The sequence below is a fragment of the Hemibagrus wyckioides genome, linkage group LG03, assembly GCF_019097595.1.
Source record: "Hemibagrus wyckioides isolate EC202008001 linkage group LG03, SWU_Hwy_1.0, whole genome shotgun sequence".
NCBI lineage: Eukaryota > Metazoa > Chordata > Actinopteri > Siluriformes > Bagridae > Hemibagrus > Hemibagrus wyckioides.
This window is the reverse complement of record NC_080712.1, coordinates 26,046,515-26,067,035: the sequence shown is the minus strand read 5'-3', so window position 1 is coordinate 26,067,035 and position 20,521 is coordinate 26,046,515. Positions and strand designations below refer to the sequence as shown.

Here is a 20,521-nt window from a genome sequence, read left to right as displayed (position 1 = left end):
GTAGCATGTGTAGTTCGACAGAACGAAAGAGAGAGACAGAGAGAATATTACAGTGTGCAGGCAGGTGTTCTGGCAAGACTAGCTATGACAGCTATGATGAACTAAAAGGGAGAGCAAGAAAGTGACACAGACACAGACTTTCTGGGACATATAGTGTCACCAGCCACCCCACCGTAGGCAAACCTGAATGGTTGTGCAATAGTTGGGGTGACACCAACATTCCAGTTAACCAAATCACTCTATGCCTATTAACCCTCCAGATCTGCTTCTTTACCTGAGAATAAAACTGTTCATAAAAAGCTTGACTAAACAAATGTTTTCAGCCTGGACTTAAACACTAAGACTATAGTGTAATTGTAAGTGTCCCGAACACTAATTAAAAGGATGTTCCATAACTGCGGGGCTTTGTAAGAGAAAGTTCTGACTCCTGCTGTAGCCTTAACTACTTGTACCAAATAGCCAGCACCTTTTGATTTAAGTAGGCAAGGCGGATGATGATCAAACCTACTCCAATGTCACAGGGAAAAAGTATTGAATACATGAAGAAAGGGAGGTGCAAAATGGCATGGAAAGCCAAGACACCAGCTGAAATCAATCAGTAATAAGAGAGCAATCCTGCCCCATGTCAGTGCAAAATAATATCAGCTGGTTCAGTCCCAAATGATGGCCTATCAAAAAAAAGGTTTCTCTTTACCAAGGTGTCACACAAGTAACATCTCATGATAGATAAAAGCAAAGAGCTCTCACAAGACTTTCGCAACCTTATTGTTGTAAAACATACTGATGGCATGGGTTAAAGAAGGATTTCAAAACTTTTGTATGTTCCAGTGAGCACTTTTGGGGCCATAATCCAGAAGTTGAATCCATAATCCAGAAGTTTTCTTTGAAACAATTGTTTCAAAGAAAACAATAAGTAATGCACGCAACCGTCATGGCCTGTATGCACGCTCACCATGCAAGACTCCATTGCTGAGGAAAAAGCATGTTGAAGCTCATTTAAAGTTTGCTGCACAACATTTGGACAAGCCTGTGAAATACTGGGAGAATATAGTCTGGACAGATGAGACCAAAATTGAACTTTTTGGGTGCCATAATACATACCATGTTTGGGTAAAAAGGGCACCACACACAGCCAACTAAACTCGCAATTGTTTTCAGAGAAAGAAAATAAAGCTGAATGGCCCAGCCAATCACCTGACTTGAATACAAATCTATGGAAACAACTAGATCAGAGTTTAATGAAGAGGCCCATGGAACCATCAATATTTGAAGACTGATTATGTGGAAAATTGGACAAAATCCACACCTGAGCAATGCATGCAACTAATCTCTCCATACAGGAGGTGTCTTGAAGCTGTCTTTACCAACAAAGGCTTTTGTATGAAGTATTAAATAAACTTCAGTGTTCAATACGTTTTCCTCATATCATTTCAACTTATTACACATAACTTAATTTATGGACATCTTGTTTGATTTCTTTGCATGTTTGGAATGCACAGGTTGTTACCAACATCTGGTGAAAATTCATGTCAATAGCATGTTTAGAAATATATTTACTGAGAAAAAAGCTGACGTGGTTAAGTATTTATTTTACCTGCTGTATATATACATGCGTATGCTGTATATACACTGATCAGTCTTAACATTATGAGCACTGACAGGTGAAGTGAATATCATGAAGAGTGGGGATTTGAACGAGTTGGTCAAGGGCCAAATTAATGCTGGTTCTGATTGAAAAGTGTCAGAATACATAGCGTATCACAGTTTGCTGTGTATGGGGCTGCATAGCCGCAGACCAGTCAGGGTGCCCATAGTGACCTTTGCGCCAACAATGGGCACGTGAGCATCAGAATTGGACCAAGAAGCAACGGAAGAAGGTAGCCTGGTCTGATGAATCACGTTTTCTTTTACATCACATTGATGGCCGGGTGCATGTGTGTTGCTTACCTGGGGAACACATGGCACTAGGATGCACTAGTGGAAGAAGGCAAGCCAGTGGAGGCAGTGTCATGGGCAATGTTCTGTTGGGAAACCTTGGTCCCTGCCATCCATGTGGATGTTACTTGCAAGCAGTGGCGGCTGGCCAATAGGGGGCGCCGGGGTGCCACCCCCTTAAAGTTAGCCAGAGAAGAATGCTACTTTAACACGTTAACAGTAATTATATATTTTAATGACAAAATAAAATCATTTAGTCGTACTATTTCACTGTTAGTCATTTTATCATTTATTTAAAATAAAAAAAATTGTATTTTGTTCATATATGTGTGTGTGTGTTTGTGTGTGTGGGACGGCAGACAAACAAGTGTGTATGTAGGTCCGTAAAGTTTTGAAAAGTATGTGATTTGAGGCTGAGCTCTGATTGGCTTAAATTGTCCTAAGCTGTCCACTTTTGTTGTTAGCGAATCAATATTGTTTTTATATGTTTGGCCTCATGTGATTGGACCATTCTCAACTAGTCTCATTACCACTCAGCAGATTGTCAGTTAACGGACAGATACAGATTAATGTGGAAGCAAGCGAAATATCTCGAGATGAAAGAAAATACGGTTATATCTTTATAAAAAACGCCCTTTCACAAGGCATTCGGATGAAGAAAAGAAAAGAATCAAGGAGCTTGGACCCAGTTTGCAAATTTAGCAGCAGTCAAATGATCATGGTGATTTACACTCTGTGATTTTCCAGCACTTCTTATTGAATGCATTGGCCATGCTGTCAATGGAAAAGAGACTGGTGACTGAGATGATTGACTTTAACCAGAAGCTCATTGAGAAATTTGCAAGCAGAAGAAAGGATAGCAAAATTTCTTTTCAAATAGTGCCACTGGCCTGTGATTAGGCAACATTCCAGTGTGTGTGTGTATGTGTGTGTGTTTTAATGATTACCTTCATTACTTTATTGCTGATAAACCCACACTGAACTCAAATTCATTGATTCATAGTACATTTATTGCCTGCTTTAACAGTTGACTTTAACAGTAACATTTTCAATATTTTATCTTAGCAGTAATGATACATAATCTCCTGATAAATGGCTGTTTTAATGAGTTTAATCGCGAGTTTAGACTTTGGCGATAGAACACTTAACAAAAGAAAATAGAACACTACAATCCATCCGCAAGAGACAAGACCTAAAAGAATCTCTCTTTTAGTAGAAAGAAATAAACAAAACCCGTCCCAAGTCCGAGTCCAAACAAGTATAAGAAATGCTACTGTACAACCCATTGAACCTGTTTAAATGGGCCCATTTGCTTACCATTTTCAGTTGTACCAATTAACTGGACTCTGAAGTAATGACAGATGGGTTTTCCTGGTCATCAAATGCGTTTGGAAACAAAGACGTACTAAAAAATACTCGATGTGGCAGATGTTGAAAGCAGAGGATGATCCAATACCAGCAGAAACTATCCAGCATCCTCAGCATTCCTGACTCAAGACTTCCTGACTCTTCCTTTGAACTTCACTTGCAGAGTTGCTGGATATATCAGGAATGGATGCAATCCCATGTCTGAAATCTGCCTTCTCACATTGTCAAATGATCTTCTCCTCAGAGCTGTTTTGTTGCTGAAATCTGGAAAAAAGAACAGCTTGGATGCACCACGGATTATTTCCAACTGGGGTGCTCTGGCTCTGTCAAGAATTCGCTTCCTATCCTGATGTCTGAGGAGCCAAAAGATGAGTGTCTTGTTGTGACTGCCTTAAATGTGGTGGACCCTCTGGATTTCTATCTTTCCACTACCTTGGAGGGAAGGGATCCACCTCAGTAAATGATAAAAGAGATTAATTATCTCTTGCTAGTGCATATTAACCTCCTTTTTGACCGACCGCATGTTTGCATTCATAGAATCCATCCACCCTTGTAATGATTTGCCAAGTTCGGCTTGGTGGGTGGTATCCTGTTGTAGTTTATTAACTGCAGGGTTTGAGGATTCAATCATGTTGTTTAAATTTGGATTTCTCCATTACTTCTCTTACCACCACTTTGACCTTTTTCGTGAACCTCTCCTCTTGATCCTGCAAAGCCATTAAAATGGTTGAGTTCAATGAGTCTTCATTTGGCCCATCTTTGTACTTCTTTTTTGTTGTTGTCTCATCTTGAGGTGGTTTATTCTTCATGGATTTTGGTCCAGACATTTTCAGGGATACCTCAGTGTAAAATAATCTAGATTAATTTCTGAATGTAAGAATGGTATCTCGAAATTTTGGACTTTTGCGATAAAGCTCAGTTTTAGGCATGCATTGCTCGTGCCCAGCCACCAGAAGTCCGCTTAGTGCAGCTTTTGACACCATTGATCATACTATTCTACTTGACTGGCTAGAAAATGTTGCTTGTTCTAAAGGAACAGCCCTCTGCTGGCTCAGATCTTATCTGACTGTTCATTGTCAGTCTGTAGTTATACTGTAAATGTTGACTTCTCAATGCATACTAAAGTTATTTTCAGTGTATCTGCTACCTCTTAGTGCAATTATTCATAAACATGGTATTAGCTTCCACTGTTATGCTGATAACACACAGTTATACGTTTCAGCAAATCCAGATGACAGACAACAGCTTAATGAAATTGAAGAATGTGTAAAGAGCATTAGATAGCTTCCTCTTTCTTTACTCTGACATGACAGAAGTGCTTGTACTCGGACCACATGCAGCCAGAAGTAAGCTTTCTGATTACAGAGTAATTCTTGGATGGTCTTTCTGTTTCATCCTGTGCAGCAGCAAAAGACCTTGGTATGATTATGTACTCCAGTATTTCATTTGAAGCTCATGTAGAGAATGTCACTAGGGTAGCCTTATTTAATCTCAGAAATATTGCTAAGATAAAAAATGTAATGTCACTACATGATGCAGAAATATTTAGTTCATGCATTTGTTACCTCTAGGTTGGATTATTATAATGTCTGGATGTTCTAGTGGGTGCATTCTCTCTGTCTCTCTCTCTCTCTCTCTCTGTGATGAGCTACTCCCGAGCCCCCAGTGTTCCTGACTGCTTCTTCTCATTGTGCATTTGATGACTTCGGCAGGAATGAATTAGTGTTAAATCTATAATGAATTAAGAAATTATGCTGATTTATAAGTTGCTTAAAAGCTCCTGGTTACAGCTCCATTTGACGATATACAGTTGTAGAAAGGACATTATTTATGATCACTTTCTGGTGTCACCGAACTGAGGATGGGTTCACTTTTGAGTCTGATTCCTCTCAAGGTTTCTTCCCCATTTCATCTCAGGGAGTTTTTCCATGCTGTCGTTGGCTCGGGCTTGCTCTTTAGGGATAAATATGAATCTAATTTTGTAAATATAATAATAAATATAATTTTTAACTTTGTAATTTTTATGCTGATTTTTTATATTTCTATAAAGCTGCTTCAGTACATTGTCCATTGTTACTTGAACTGATTTGAATTTAGAGAGGCAGAGTCATTTTAAGCCACTTACCTCAAATCTAGATGCCCAAATACAGCCACTTGCTTCTGTTTTTCTTTTAAAAGAAAATGCAATAATTCTTTGAATTCATAATCATTGTTGTTTAATAATACTGTTCTGTTTGAACTACAGTTCAAACAGGTAAACTGAGTCGAATATGTTAATCAGATTTAATCATATAATCTCTTTCATAAAATCCCTTCAAGTAAAAATATGAGGTTCCATTAGAAGTCAGAGTTTTTTTGTTTTTCCGGGAGATTTTTTTTTAAAAATTCCCTGTCATTTGTTCTTATTTCAGTTACTTATAGCATATTAGCATATGTGAGCAACATGTATGTACATGTTCGAATGTTTTTGGAAGTTTAAACATGGTTAATAAAATAAAACTTGGATTATGTAGACCATTTATACATTTTGAAAACCATCCTGTTCATTCATTCACATAAAACAATGCATTGATTTAACTTGAGTTTGATTTGAACCTGTGACAATTTTTGTTTTACAAAGGCTAATGTCCTTAAATAGTGATGTCTTTCACATCTGGAGAGACGAAGACCTACCCTGTAATGGATCTGTCAAGGTGAAATTCCACTGTGAACCTAAAAGAAAGAATTTGAGGAAACTGAAAGAAAGATTGCTTTTTGTATGTCATTTATATAAATAATATACAAAATATTACACAATTTAATCCAAATATAAAAATTGAGAGTCAAGGCACATTTGTGAGTACATAGCTTTGAACACACTGTTACACACTGGTTTTTTTTTTTTTTTAACAATTCATGAAGACACAGAAGACACAAATAACAGGGTAAAAGAAACCATATTATCACTCAATCATCACTAATAACTATCACTAATGCTAATATTGACCACTCATAACAATGATTACATTTAAAATAGTTTATATCAATTGACAATGGCCTTTTAATTTTATACAATAAAGGTCTGTCATCTTTGTTAATATCAGAGCACATGGTTCGAAAATATGAGGAAACATTGGGGTTTCCCTCAAGAAATGTAAGATTTTAACTCAAAAGTCCTTTTGAGTCCTTTTCCCAACTCTCCCAAAGTTTGCAAAATTTATCAGTGAGGTATGACGTTAGAATTTCTCTCTAGATCTGTGTATATTCTACATAGCTTGCTGGTTTATTATTTAAATATGCCAGTTTACTTGTAGCTAAAGAATCAGCGGTTGTGCCTCTGTTGTCATGGTAACAGACATCGGTGTAACCATAAATGTTCACTTACATCAAGTTTATATTACTGTAATTGAGAAACAGTATACCACAGATGTGCCATCTTGTATTTAATTATTAATAAATTATTTAAAAAACTCTTGTCTTTAAAAAAAAAAATTCTAAATGAAAATTGAATGACCAAAATACAAAATGACCAATAATTCCACATGGCCTCTTAAATATCTGGGTGTTTCTTGGTGAACATTACCTAAATTTGTGTGTTTGTTAAATACACAAGTGCTTATCATATAGTCTCAACCTTATTATAAAGAATTGCCACTGAATTAATCATTTTAATCTATCATATGTTCTGTTCAGGAATAACTGAGATAATAACTATTGTATAACTTGTATTTTGCTTCCAGTGTTTTAAATTGACACAAATCTCACACAAACTTCTATTGATATTTACATAACCTACATATGAAGCAACTCAAAACATAGTTATGGTGTTGGGACACTCAATAAATCCACTTTTTAGTTTTCCTTTTAAAAACTCTCATCACACATACAGGTCATCACAGGTTGACTTCATCTCAACAGCCAATGGGTATGTAGAGACAGGTATACAAATAATCAAGAAAAACATCTTCAAATATTTGTTCCACTCCCCTCTTCTGTCTGCTTTTTGTCCTAGAAAAGAGAAAGAGAGAGAGAGTAGGAGAGAGAGAGAGAGAGATCAGCTCATTTTCTCCTGCAGTAATCATGTCGTAGGATGTATGATGTCAGGTAAGGCAAATTATCTCCAAAGTATTATGCTGCAACTTTTTTATACTTGATTCAAAAGCAAATTTTTTTTCTGATTTAAGTGTTCATAAAAAAAGTCTTTTATTTTTTTTACTTTATTTAAAAAACACAGAGAGTTTTTGCTACTGAGTGACAAGCAGTCTGTGTGCGAGCAGGGAAATGACTGAGGAACAGGAGGAGAAAGGAAGATTTTGTTGATCAAAAAGAACTTGGGAAAAGAGTGTCTTGCAACTGTTGCCATAAAACAAAACAGCATGACTAATTTGACTAATCGTTTAAATTGGCACCACAAAGCTGTACAATGAGTGCAAAGCCAAATTAGCAATCCAAATTTTAAAAAAATATATATATTTTGCATGTCTTTGCCAATCTGTGAAGATTCTCAGTCATCCATCTAGAAGATGCTTTCCCCCTGACAAGCCAATCCAGAGTGGGTAGGATCCATTCCTTGAAGGATACAAATTTGTTGAATTCTACCAACTTCCCTCAGATTGAAGAAGCTGCTCGGATGAGTAGTGAAATGTTTCGAACTAACAAGAAGGAAGTCCAGCTGACATGACTCAACTTCCAGATAATATATGTTATGCCATAGTGTATTGTCTAAATTTTGGTTAAAAAATGGCATTTTCAATGTACTCATGAACTGTGCCACAAAGCTGTTGTATATTATACAATTTGTGACAGCAGAGCCAGCCTTGCCACAAGTGAACAACCCACGCAGAACTGCTGCACAGGTGCTGAAGGGACAGCACCACTCCAGCACCACGGTTGTGGACCTACGGCATGCATGTAGCTGTAAGGCGGGGCCGGGAACAGTGAAAGGAGCAGACGATCAGAGCAGCAGCTACTACTCTCTACCCTCTTTGAGTAACAGAGAGAATAGAAAGGGGTGCAGCTCTCACACAAAAGTAAATCTTCCTGGCTGTATGTTGCAGAGTGCTGAGCTATAACTTTTCTTGTTCCATAGAGAAAGTTTTTCTTTGTCTACCCATCAAAATTAGTTGATCATTTTTATTGCCTTCTATTTTTGGATTATTTTTGCCTAATATTTTAGGTGAACTCAAACTCTTTATGAGTTTATGTTTCCATGCTAGCAAACACTCTGTTTTGAAAAAGCAGTGAAATTTGTCTTTATACGAATCTCACATTACACTACATTCAAAACCTCAGCATTGCTGTCCTTTTCATACTACACAACTGTCAGCAGTTGCAATTATTTGTTTGTTGCTGTAGGGTTGTGCACTCTTCACAAATGCTTGCCGGTGAGGTTAGTCCTCACCCCTCCACTAATTAGCCAGCCTGTGGAAAAAAGCTGCATGGTGTGGGATGTGTGTAGCATTGGCACACAGTTGAGTCCTGTTATTCCAGATGGCTTACCATCCAATAGCTGGGCACTAAGGACATGACAAAACACTAAACCATCTCAGGGCCTGCTTCTATCGGCTACTACTGTGCAATGTTTGAAGGTGGCATGTCAGCTAGTGGCACAGTCACCCCAATAGCACCATTGTGCCCAATACCACTAATCAATGTTGCCTTCAAAAGAATTGGCATGGATCTTGTAGGAACATTACACAGGACTGCACGAGGGCATTGCGTTTTATTTGCTTTGGTAGACTTTGCAGCACAATACCCTAGAAAGTGTAGTGTAGCCTAATGCCTCTTATGCATTAGACGTTGTGAGGGAAAATTCGTAGAAATTACCTCAAGCTAGTCACCCTAACCTCATAGAACACCACATTGAGACACCCCCAGTGGATATGGTAAGAAGTACAGTATTTGGGCTTCCACTCGGGCCAAAGGCAAGTCTGCCAATTTGAAAAGACTGCAGCAATTCTAGCCTGTCCGAGACCTAAGACCAAAAAGGAGGTGAGTTTCTGGCTGGCTGGCTATTGTTGCAGATTTGTGCCTAATTATTCAGATGTCACCAGCCTGCTGACTGATCTCACTAAAAAGTCATGCCAAAAGTAAAAGCTGCACTCTGTGGCGGGCCCGTTTACATCCCCCAACTTCTCTCTCCCTTTTGTTTTACAGACAGGTGCATCAGACAGGGGGCTGAGGGCCATGTTGTGCCATGTGGTGGAGGGGGAGGAGTGCCCTGTGCTATACATCAGCATGAGAGACAACGTACAGCACAAGTGAAAAGGCGTGTTCTAGCCATCAAATAGGCGGTCTTCATCTTCCAATACTATCTACTGGGATTGCCCTTTTCTGTCTTTGTTTGGACTTCTCTTTGCTCCAGGGTGTAAATGTGCACGTGTCTGTGCAGTTAAATAGTGATGCTGAAAGCAAAACTAATAATAAAGCGCATTTTGTTTGTTCACAAGCTTGCCTTAAATGTCCTGTTTAGTGTTTATTTTTGCTTTTCCTAACTATCAATTTGGTATGACATGTCAAATAAGTTTTTATACAAGCAACAGTACTTTGCCTACATTTTGTCCTCACACTCCCACACAATTAAATATTCGGAGATGACTGCAGGTGAATTCCTTGTGATATACTTGCAACTACTTTAGAGGTTCACACCTCTAATTAAACATGTTCAAAAATATTGGCGCCTCACTAATAATATTTTAATAATAAGTCATGTCCATATACAAAATCAAGTTTAAGAAATTTAAACTAGCTCTCACATGTATAGCAGTGAATTCTGTCTTAGAAATAATGTTCCTAAAAGTATGTGTAAGGAGTATGACTGAGTAAGTATGTGTAAGAATTGTATGAATTAATGAGGAACCAAACCTATGTTCAAGCCTGTCAACCAGATATTCCAAACTGTGTTATAAGCTTGTTCAGTGAACACAATATGTGTTTAAATAATGTCTTTTTTGCTTAAGACAGAGCAATGCAAAGGTTAAATTATGAGACTTTTTTCAGAATACAAATATATTTTGCAGAATGTGATTTATGATTCGAAAATGGGTTAAATACATTGTTGGGACAGAGAAATGTGAAGTTTTATTAGTACACTTTCCAATTCTTCACTTTATGTATGTATGGGACATCAATTAAATTGAGAAAATTAAAACTTTATATTGTAGCCTCAAGAATGAAAGTCAAAAATGTTACTGTGGAGGTTGGAACATGGTCGAGCGCTGGCTTTTGAATAGAGCATGAAGGCAAGGAGAGTAAGTTGTAAGGACCTACACTTGTGCAGGCTCTTGTTAATAAGTGTTCTGTTCACTCTCCCATAGTGAGCATAGGCTTGTGTGCAGCTGTGTGCAGTCACATTTCTTGTACTGATGATACTTTCAGAGGCAGTTTGAAACTCATCTGTGATTGAAAAAGATAGATGATTTTTAACCTTCTACACTCAGCAGCTTTGTTCTGAATTTGGTTGGTCTGTCTGTGGATAATTAAGAGGGCTGTACACATACATTTGGACATATAGTGTATTTTACACTATATGTGATGCATATATGCATAAGGTGTAATATAATGTATATAAAATTGTTATTGTATATTATAAGATGTAGAGGATTTTCAAGTCTTTTTGGAACAGTTAATTAATAACATTTTTCATAACTTATTGACATTATAAATGTGTATTCCAGACAGAATATTTTTAATGTGTCACTGTGGATGAAAGTAAATATATCTTAATCATCCCATCTATATACACTTACCCTACACTTTATTAGGAATACTTGTACAATGCAAAATGTAAAGTATTATACAAATTCGTGCAATTATCTTATTATCTTGCTATTAAATAGTTTATGTATGAAGGTCAGTAGTCAACACGTTTATTACTGTTTAGATAAAAACACAAGAACGCAAAGATACCTGGAATTGAAACTTGCCTTTTTTCACGGAAATCCACAACGGCTTTGGACAGATGTGTGGTGGCTTATGTGCTGTTGTTGTTGCTGTTGTTGTTGTTTGTGTTGGGAATACGGGCTCAACCTTTTCAGGGTGGCTTGGCTGCTCCCCGGACCGTCGATGATGGTGATTTTGAGGTTGGATCTCTATGCAGAGTTTATTTTCATTTCGTCCCCACGTCCTTCTGTCCACATGCATTCAGAATAGTCTTTTAGCAGACTGTTCGGTGTACAGAACCACGTGTATTGATCGATAAGACCTGCGCAGTTTGATAGTGAATTGCTGAATTTCCTCACAATGCTTTTGACCTGTTTCGCGAAGTTATACCTTCCCCTTTAAAATTACAATCAGACATTAAATATCATGATTAAAGATTATGGTGTGAGAAACACGGTGATTAAAAAAGAGAAACGCAAACGGTCAGTTGTCTACTTTTTTGTGCATGTTGAGAATGCAGAGCACGCAACCGAGAATGGCCTCCTTGGACTCCTGAGAGCTGATGCGCTCCCAGACGAGGCGCAGCGCGGCGGAGAGGTGGACCGCCGCAGTGGACACGCTTCTGCTGAGAAAGCGTGCTGCTGTCCTGGCTAATCTGCTGCCGAGTATCCGGAGGAGAGCCGAGCGGATCAAAAGGAACACGGCGGGCATTCTTAGGATAATATGAGAGTGGGAGATCGGAAAAGAAGGAAAGAAAAACTTTCGTGAAGAAGGGATGAAGTCGCTCGAAAATCCCTAAAGGTCCTGTGAGCGTGAGAGCAAAAAGAGTGCAGATAAGCGAGACAAACAAGGCGAGAAACACTGACGCACGATCCTCTCGAACCCTTAAGGGTCTCAGACAAAAGCAGTTACTGCTTTACTCGATTGTCCTGTAATTATGCTGAGAATAAAAAGAAAATAAAAGATATGTAATGTTCCGTCTTCGTTTAAAAACTGTGGCAGGTGCCTTACAGACAAAAATTGTGGTTATCAGGTACAGCTTGCAGTCTCCTTAGATCTTTAAGATCCTTAAAGCTTGAAGTCTCTTTAGATCAAATTGTCATATAAACACTGACAGTAACAAAAATGAAGCAGTTTAAAATAACTAAAAAAAGAGTTGGAAGGACTTTTCGCTGTGTGTTGTCGGCTTCACTGAAACCTCTCTGGCGTCCCCCTGTTTCTTAAATGTGTGCGCGAGCGTGTGTGTGTGTGTACGTGTGTGTGTGTGTGCGCGCGTAACAGTTGTTTTGGAGTGGGGGCGAGGAGAGGGGTATGAAGGCCTTATTGGAGCAAAACAACTGAGCACATGTGACAGTGGAATTTTTAGTCGTAGAAAATAGTCATACGTGTATCAGTAAATTTAAAGTAACAGAGGAAATTCTGTAGGAGTTGCTTGTAGAAACTTGTAGAATTTTCTGTAACTGTACACTACATCGTCAAAATACAATTAGGTAACCAGGAGCTTTTGAACAATTTATGAGTATGAGCATCAGCACAATGTATGAGTTTATTACAGTTTTAATATAAATTCCTTTTCACCAAAGCATCAATTGCTCAGTGACAGAGATCCCAGTGCAAAACCAGGCAAAAGTAGTCCAAAGCCTCCTCCACAGTCTTCAAGTGGTATTATCCACAAAAACCCTATGCATCTCCAAGCTGTCTATGTGGAATCATTCTCAGCAAAAGCAGAACTATGACAGAACTCCAGCAAGACTAACTATGACAGCATACTGTAACTAAAGGCAGAGCCTGAAGGTGTGCCAGGAGGAAGGGAGTTTACAGTTAGGGTTAGGGTTATTAAGAGCCTTCACCTTTCAGCTGAAATAGCTGTGGGAGATCATAAAAAAAACAAATGTTATAATAAATACAAAAGTTTGAGCTTGCATATGCACCTACTGGAACATCCAGACAGTAAGAAACTATAATAATCCAAACTAACAAAAGCATAAACTAAATAAGCAGTGGGCCTAAATCAGAACTTTGTAAATAAATTTTACCTTAGTATGCATAGAGATCAAGGAGATACAACCCTGATCAGAAGCCAGTTGTGGGTTATTTACCACTTTAACAAGCCTTATTTCTGTGCTATGATGAGGCCTAAATCCTGACTGAGACATTTCATGAATGGTGTTCTTATGTAGGTATGAGCAAAACTGCTGTTTTACAACCTTTTCTAGGCCTTGGAGGTAAAGGGAAGGTTTGATATTGGCCTATAATTGGGCAGCTGACAGGGATTGAGGTTACATTTATTTTGCAAGCTGATTTTGAAGAGTTTGAAGAATTTAACGTCTAAATATTTATATTATAAATATTTATAAATATTTAATATTTGCCATTAAAATAATAATTCATGAATTCATTGCTGTTGCATATTGATGGGGTGCATTTTTCAGCTATAGGAACATTTTTGCCATCTTTAATTAACGTGGAGAAATATGCTGTTCTAACAGCACTAAGAGATTTTCTGTAGTTCAGGAGGCTCTCCTTCCATGCTACTTGAAATACTATCAATTTAATTTAACTTAATTTACATCCTAATTTTCTAGTGGCCTGTTTTAAGATGCTTTGTATGATTGTATTTTAACCATATGTCCTACATTTCCTGTACCTTTAAAGAGCATGTATCACTATAATACCGATGTAACACTATAATAACTTGTTGGCAACAGCCTTTTCAAATATTTCTTTAGTTCTTTTAGATTAACATATTTCTATATAATAATGTACAAAAGTGCTTTGAAGTCTTTAAAAATAAATACATCAATACTTGACTGCTAGGTCACAGACTAAGGATACTATGAGTCCAAAGGGAAGAAAATATAGTACATTTTTTTAACCAAACAGAAAAAGTTCTAGTTTAAGTATTTCAGGAAGTAGTAGGTCTTCACCTGTTGTTTGACAAAAGTCAGTGAGTCAGCTGCTGAGATATCTAGAGGAAATTCATTCCGGAGTCTTGATGGATGTATGCATAGTCATAATGGGCCATTTTTAAAAACATACAATAGAACAAAAGGTGCATGTATGCTAAATAGTCATCAACATTTTATAGTTCTTTTTTTCTGATTTATGGATCTCAAAAATATTCATGAAGTATGTAGATCTAAAGGATGCACATGCTTTGACATCTGCTAGGTGAATGTTCTTGTAGATTCCTTTGTCTGTCAGACACCAGAAATGTGAATGTTGCTGAGAACGTGAGTGAAATGGCACGAAACAGTGCTCCAGGGCTGCAAATTAGGCACACACATCTTTTGCTCAATAGAAATATGAGCTATCAATGAACAACACATGTTAAGTGACCAGCTGACTCATAAGGAACAAATGCTGACTTTCTGCTGTTTGACCTTTACAGAGGACATCTCTATGAATTGAACTGAATGACAAAGAGACACATGCAATTCTATTTATGTTTCTCACATTTCTATTTACATTTTTAGTTATACCACAAAGTATATAAAAAGGCTATTATTTCCCTCAGACTTTGGTTTTGTGGCCAGGACTTTAGTGAAAATGTATGAATTTGCATCTTTTTGTTTACATGAAGTCAGAAAAAAGTTTAGAAGTCTGGAAATGTTTAAGGAAATAGATCTGAGATGTTCAGGAGAATAATATATTTTGACATGTACACTTCATTACTGCATACTATTCCAAAGATATGGACAATATTGTCTAAAATGTCTTTGTGTGCAGTAGATAAACATTACCACTGAACCCTGAAATTATGGGGCCTAGCCTATACCTTGAATAACAGCCTCAAACCATTAGCCTCCCCTCCACCAAACTTTGGCATTATGCATTAGCAAATGTTGTGTTCTGGCACCTGCCACACCCATATGCATCCATCAGATAGCCAGGCAGTGAAAAGCATGATTCCAATTGTGAAACACAGGAAACCAGAGTAGTGGAAGAAAAATGCTTTTTAATTTACAGCCTTCAAGGTGAGATGAGGTGAAAATGGTCTTCAATGGTATAATCAGTGATCGCATCTTCCATGGACATGGCAGGACACAGAGCGCTTTGCAGGACATGTGCTTTGCAGGTTGAGGGAAAGTCATTCTTACTTTTTCCAGTAAGCTCTAGAAAACAGAGGAATACAGAAATCCATTCCTTGGCAACACCATTCTCTTACATCCCTGTATGTGCTGCACCCCATGATATTCTTCTTCTCAGTGAGGGTAAGGAGTTTTTGCCACCACTCTGATTGGCTGTTGGCCTGGAGTGCTTGTGCTGTCCTGGCTTGCAGCAATGTGCTCTCCTGCTTTCCCCAACAAGGGGGCTGAAGAGGCGCTGTCCGGAGCCTGTCTAAGCTGCATGTGGCTGTCGGTACACAAAATCAGTGGATGGGTGAGGTGAGGAATACTCAATATTCATGGATACTTGTGAATGCACCCATGTACACCTCACCTTCACACATGGCCAATTTCCCAATACCTCTCCTTGAACCAGGGGTAAGTGGATTGAGGTCTTGTTGCAGCCTGAATCCACCAATGCATGGAATATATCCCTGTGAACACTTGTGTCTTGTGGTGCATCAATGATCCAGATCAATGCCTCTAGCTCCTTTATGTGGCACTGGTCCAGGAAATGGCCACATTCCCTTCAACACCAGCACATCAGCCCAGGCCTTACACCTACTCCCGAGACTTGTAAAGCGCTATATAGTAATATAAAAATAAAGACATCATATGTTGCCTGTAATGGACCATTGGGGGTTGATCATGCAAGAACAAATACAGGGGCAGCTGCTATGTCCAAAAGACAGTTGTGTGTCTATCTGCAACTAACACCAGCTGCAGTGCTGTTTTAACATGAGCTAATCACAGCTGTTGGTCTAGGAGCAGACCATGCCCTACACAGAGCTTTTTGCAGCAGTCATGCTTGTTCCACCTGTCAGTTGAACAAGACAGCTGTCAGATGCCCCACCCTCAACCCCCAACCAACATCATTCGTTTAAGTAGGCAAGCTGGTATTTGAAAACACTTTTACTTATGTTAACACAAAACACAAGCATGATAAAGGTCCATGTCTTAACACAATGTTTAGTCACTACACTATCACACAGAGAGAAATCAATCATATCATTTTGTGTCATATCCAAGTTGCACTATGTTGCTTATACAATAAAAAAAATATGCTGTGATGCTTTGAATCCTCTGCCATCAAATCCCTCTCAGGAGCATGTGCATGTGTCTCACATTAACAGAATGGCACAAAGGCAATGTAACATCACGACATGCAACGCTCTCACTAAACCGCCAGAGGAAACCCTCGCCTGAGCATGAATTTGTTTTGTTTTTTTATCAGACTAAATTAAAGGAAATCTGTAGGAACAGTTGGATTGTCTTTATCGAAAGTCTGCAGCAATATTGTGTGAGAATTAGTGAATTATAATGTGGGACGTGTGATAGCACAGTTTATTGTTGTTGTTTTTGTAATTCTCATTCTGTGTTTCTGTATACACTGATCAATACATGGAGGTTATGTATTGAAATTAGCAACCTAAATTAAGTTTTTTTTTAAACTGTATAGCATATTTAAACCTGAAATTATTCCTGCATTTTAAAATGTGAATCTATGAATACCAGGGGAAAACATTTTCAGTTGAGTTTGTTATCAAGAATTCTATGGGTTTTGAAATTGAAATCATTTCTTTAAATCTCTATGTTACTGTTTTTGCTTTCACTGGTGCTCATGCACATGCACTTCTTCAAGATATTTGGATTTAATCTTGAAGAAAATCATTAGTTTTGTAAATCTGAACTTTTTTATCATTTATATGCATCAGTGAAACATACTGTATGTGTGGCACGTGGTGGCATGGTTTTGCGGGAGTCTGCAGTGGGAGTGTGGGGGAGTGAGCAAATTAATGTGTCACTCCTGTCTTTGTTAAAGTACTTTACTTGGATGATTGTTGCAATATTGCTAATTCAGTATTGCTAAAGCATCAATGGAGCAAAGAATGGAGATAAAGGAAGTACAAAAACAGTGACAAATTGCAAGGTAGGAAAAAATTAGATAATACAACAATAATTATGTACATACAAAAAAGAAAATAAGTAAAATACATTTAAATAAAGCAATTCAAATATGTTGAGTATGTACTATTGTCCAGTGAAATGTGATCAGTGCAGTAAATGGTTTCTAAGATGTGCAGCTTACAGATGAATGTTGCTGAAACAGGTGCATGGCCAACCTCTCCCAGTAGCAACTGCATTTGGTTTGTTTCTGATATGGCAGAAAATTGTGGTAGGAGAATATTTCAAAGCATATTTCTCTTATGTTATGAAACACATGTATCACAGTAAAGGAGAAAGTGTGCCTCTGTCTCAGCCTCACTCGTCCTACAGATTCCCACCTCCGTTGTGCATGTGTGGTATCTCAGGGGTTTCCTCCCCAGTACAAAGACATGCGTTGTAGGATGAATGGCATCTCTAAATTGTCTGTGGTGTGTGAGTGTGTGTGTAGTTGTGCATTGTGTGTACCCTGCCTTGTGCCCCGAGTCACCTGGGATAGGTTCTAGGTTCCCTACTAGGATAAGTTGTATAGGATAGATAAATAAATTATAGGATCCAAACAGTTTCTAACTTTGACTAATTAAAGGAGTAAACCAGGAAAAAACATTCAGTAAGATAAAGGGTTTTCTGTAAAAAAACAAAAAAACAAAAATGGAAGTGGCTTATTCAAACCTCACACAAAATACAAAAAGACACACATGTCTACAGTAACTGTGTGTAGAGTTTTCAAAAAGTGCGATACAGGATTGAAAACTGAGTGTAAAGCAAGAATTGTGCTTAAGCTTTGCACACTTTAGGAATTTGGTACGTGTTTCAGGTTTCAGTGATTGTCTTTCAAGTTCCTATTTATAAACAATTGGGAAAAACAAAAAGTGTATAAAAATACTTGATTGCTAAAATGGTTTAAGAAAATACCCTATCTGGGGCATAAATTTAAGCAATCCTTCCAATCTGTAAGGCTTTAATTCACCATGGAAAAAATTCTATAGTCATTTAAGTGTTTTGTGGGGAAAAAACAGGATGAGGATAAAACTCAGAAATGTGAGGAGGGGAGAATAAGAAGTGAAAACATTTGTCTGTCGAATCCCAGAGCAACTAAATTTGACCTCCCCTACAGTAGTCTCTAAGTTACCCAGAGTGCCACACACACACACACACACACACACACACACACACACATACACACAAACAGTATGTCATTTTATCAATAAAACAGATGAAATGGAAAGGGCTACTTATAATTGCATTGATGCTTATAAGAATTATAAAAAGAAGTAGCTGTGTAGCTGTGGGTTGGCATGTATTAATTGTTTACACATGTTTACTGTTGCATGTAAAGTGCCATGTTTTTTTGGTCTTCTAATAGCAGCATGTAGTGTGCAGTTTAAATTTTGACTTCCAAAGTGATCTTGTGCTTGAAAAGGTTAAAGAACTTAGAGGATTTCCATCTGCCTGTATTTAATTATTTATTCGCTAAACTTTAATTTGTATATTTCACCTGCTTTCCTCTAAGAAGGTAACTAATGTGTGGCCCAGCATTCTAAACTACCCTTCAGAGTAAAGGGCAAATATTATTTGAATTGTAAGGCTGTATCCTGCTATAATAAGGCTGTATATTACATTATTGTAAGGCTGTATATTGCTATTATGTTATAGCAGTATACAGTGTATTAACTGTATATTAACTGATCAGATTCCCTGATGGTAGGCAAGTTTTTTCTTCTATTCACATCTTGATATAAGATATTGTGGATAAGCATCTTTGGATAATAAGGCCTGCACAACTGGTTCAGAAAGGATATATACTACTTTGTTGTTTCTCCGTTGTTGTTTCTTGTTGTTCTCCGTGTATTGACACTTGTATTGAAAATTTGCTTCAGCAATATACCTGCCAACAAAGTCTGATAATATGAGATAGATGGCTATTAAGTATGGCTATTAAAGGGAAGTTTCCATTCATTGTAATTGTAATTAGTGTCTGTTCATAAATAGTCAGTGAGTTTCTCAGCTCATGAGGTGATGCACTGACTCAGCTGCATACTGCACCATGGGGAAGACAAAAGAACTGTTAATGGGCCTGCGTAATAAGGTAGTTGAATTTTATAAAGCAGGAAAAGGACATAGAAAGATATCTCAACACATGGAAATGCAGGTCAGTACTGATGAAACTCTGATAGAGTTGGAAAATAAGACGTTCTGTTGATACTAAGCAGTCAGGTAGACCAAGAAAGATTTCACCCACTACTGCCAGAAGAATTGTTCGGGATGCTAAGAAAAAACCCACAAACAACTTGGAGAGAAATACAGACTGCTCTGGAAAAAAAGTGGTGTTTCGAGGAGCACAATAAGGACGTACTTAAACACAAATGACCTGCACAGTCGAGTTGCCAGGAGAACGCCGGTACTGCACCATGTCACAAAAAGGCCTGATTCAAAGCACAAGGCCAAGTTGACCCTCCAATGCCTACAGCAAAAAAGGTAAAGGTTCTGGAGTGGCCATCACAGTCTCCTGACTTCAATATCATTGAGCCACTTTGGGGAGATCTCAAATGTGCAGTTTGTGCAAGACAACCAAAATATTTACAGGAACTGGAGGCATGTAATTAGGAGGAATGGGCAGCTATACCATCTGAGAGAATTAAGGACTCGGGCACAATTATTACAAAAGACTTTATGCTATCGTTGATGCTAAAGGGTGCAATACATGATATTAAGAACTAAAGGTATGCAAACTTTTGAAGAGGGATTATTTCCTCATTTTCTTTGTCATGTTTTGTTTAATGATTGTGCCATTCTGTTATGCCTTACATATGAACTTGAGTCCTATAAGAAAAAAAATTAATTTGTTTTGCCTTCATACTCATGTTTTTTAAATGGTATTTTGCAAATTCTCCCAAGGTATGCAACTGTTAGAGGGTTAGAGCACACCTTCAGGGTGTAGTCCATTTTGGCAGCAAAAGGGAGACCAACAGAATATTAGGCAGGTGGTCATAATGTTATGGCTGATCAGTGTATAGAAGTGCAGATATGAAACAGTTGTGGATTTAACCACATTTAGATCAGTATTTACATTACAGTACACATGTGCAAACTGGCAGTAGATAATAAATATAAAGTACCCTGTGAGTCTAGAAAATTGTGGTAATAGTTGTATTGCAGTGTGAGTGTTATCACCTGTCACACACAGGTGAACTATTGTACAATGTTATTGCAAATGGTATGAATGACCTGTAATGTTCTCTGTGACAACGAATCTGAATGAGCTCAGCTCAGCTCAGTGTGTTGTAGAGAGGGTGAGATGGATT

General features: G+C 37.9%; 1 protein-coding gene across 1 annotated transcript; it reads right to left on the bottom strand.

Moving 5' to 3' along the window:
• Nucleotides 1-11,206: 11,206 nt before the first annotated feature.
• On the bottom strand, nucleotides 11,207-12,371 carry LOC131346892 (protein myomixer-like). Its single transcript, XM_058380643.1, has one exon. It carries the CDS (start codon nucleotides 11,872-11,874, stop codon nucleotides 11,647-11,649), a length of 228 nt encoding a protein of 75 aa, XP_058236626.1. The 5' UTR covers nucleotides 11,875-12,371; the 3' UTR covers nucleotides 11,207-11,646.
• Nucleotides 12,372-20,521: the final 8,150 nt, after the last annotated feature.

Bases quoted from the DNA above. Each gene is read 5' to 3' on its own strand.
- LOC131346892 (XM_058380643.1), bottom strand. From the start codon at position 11,874: ATGCCCGCCGTGTTCCTTTTGATCCGCTCGGCTCTCCTCCGGATACTC.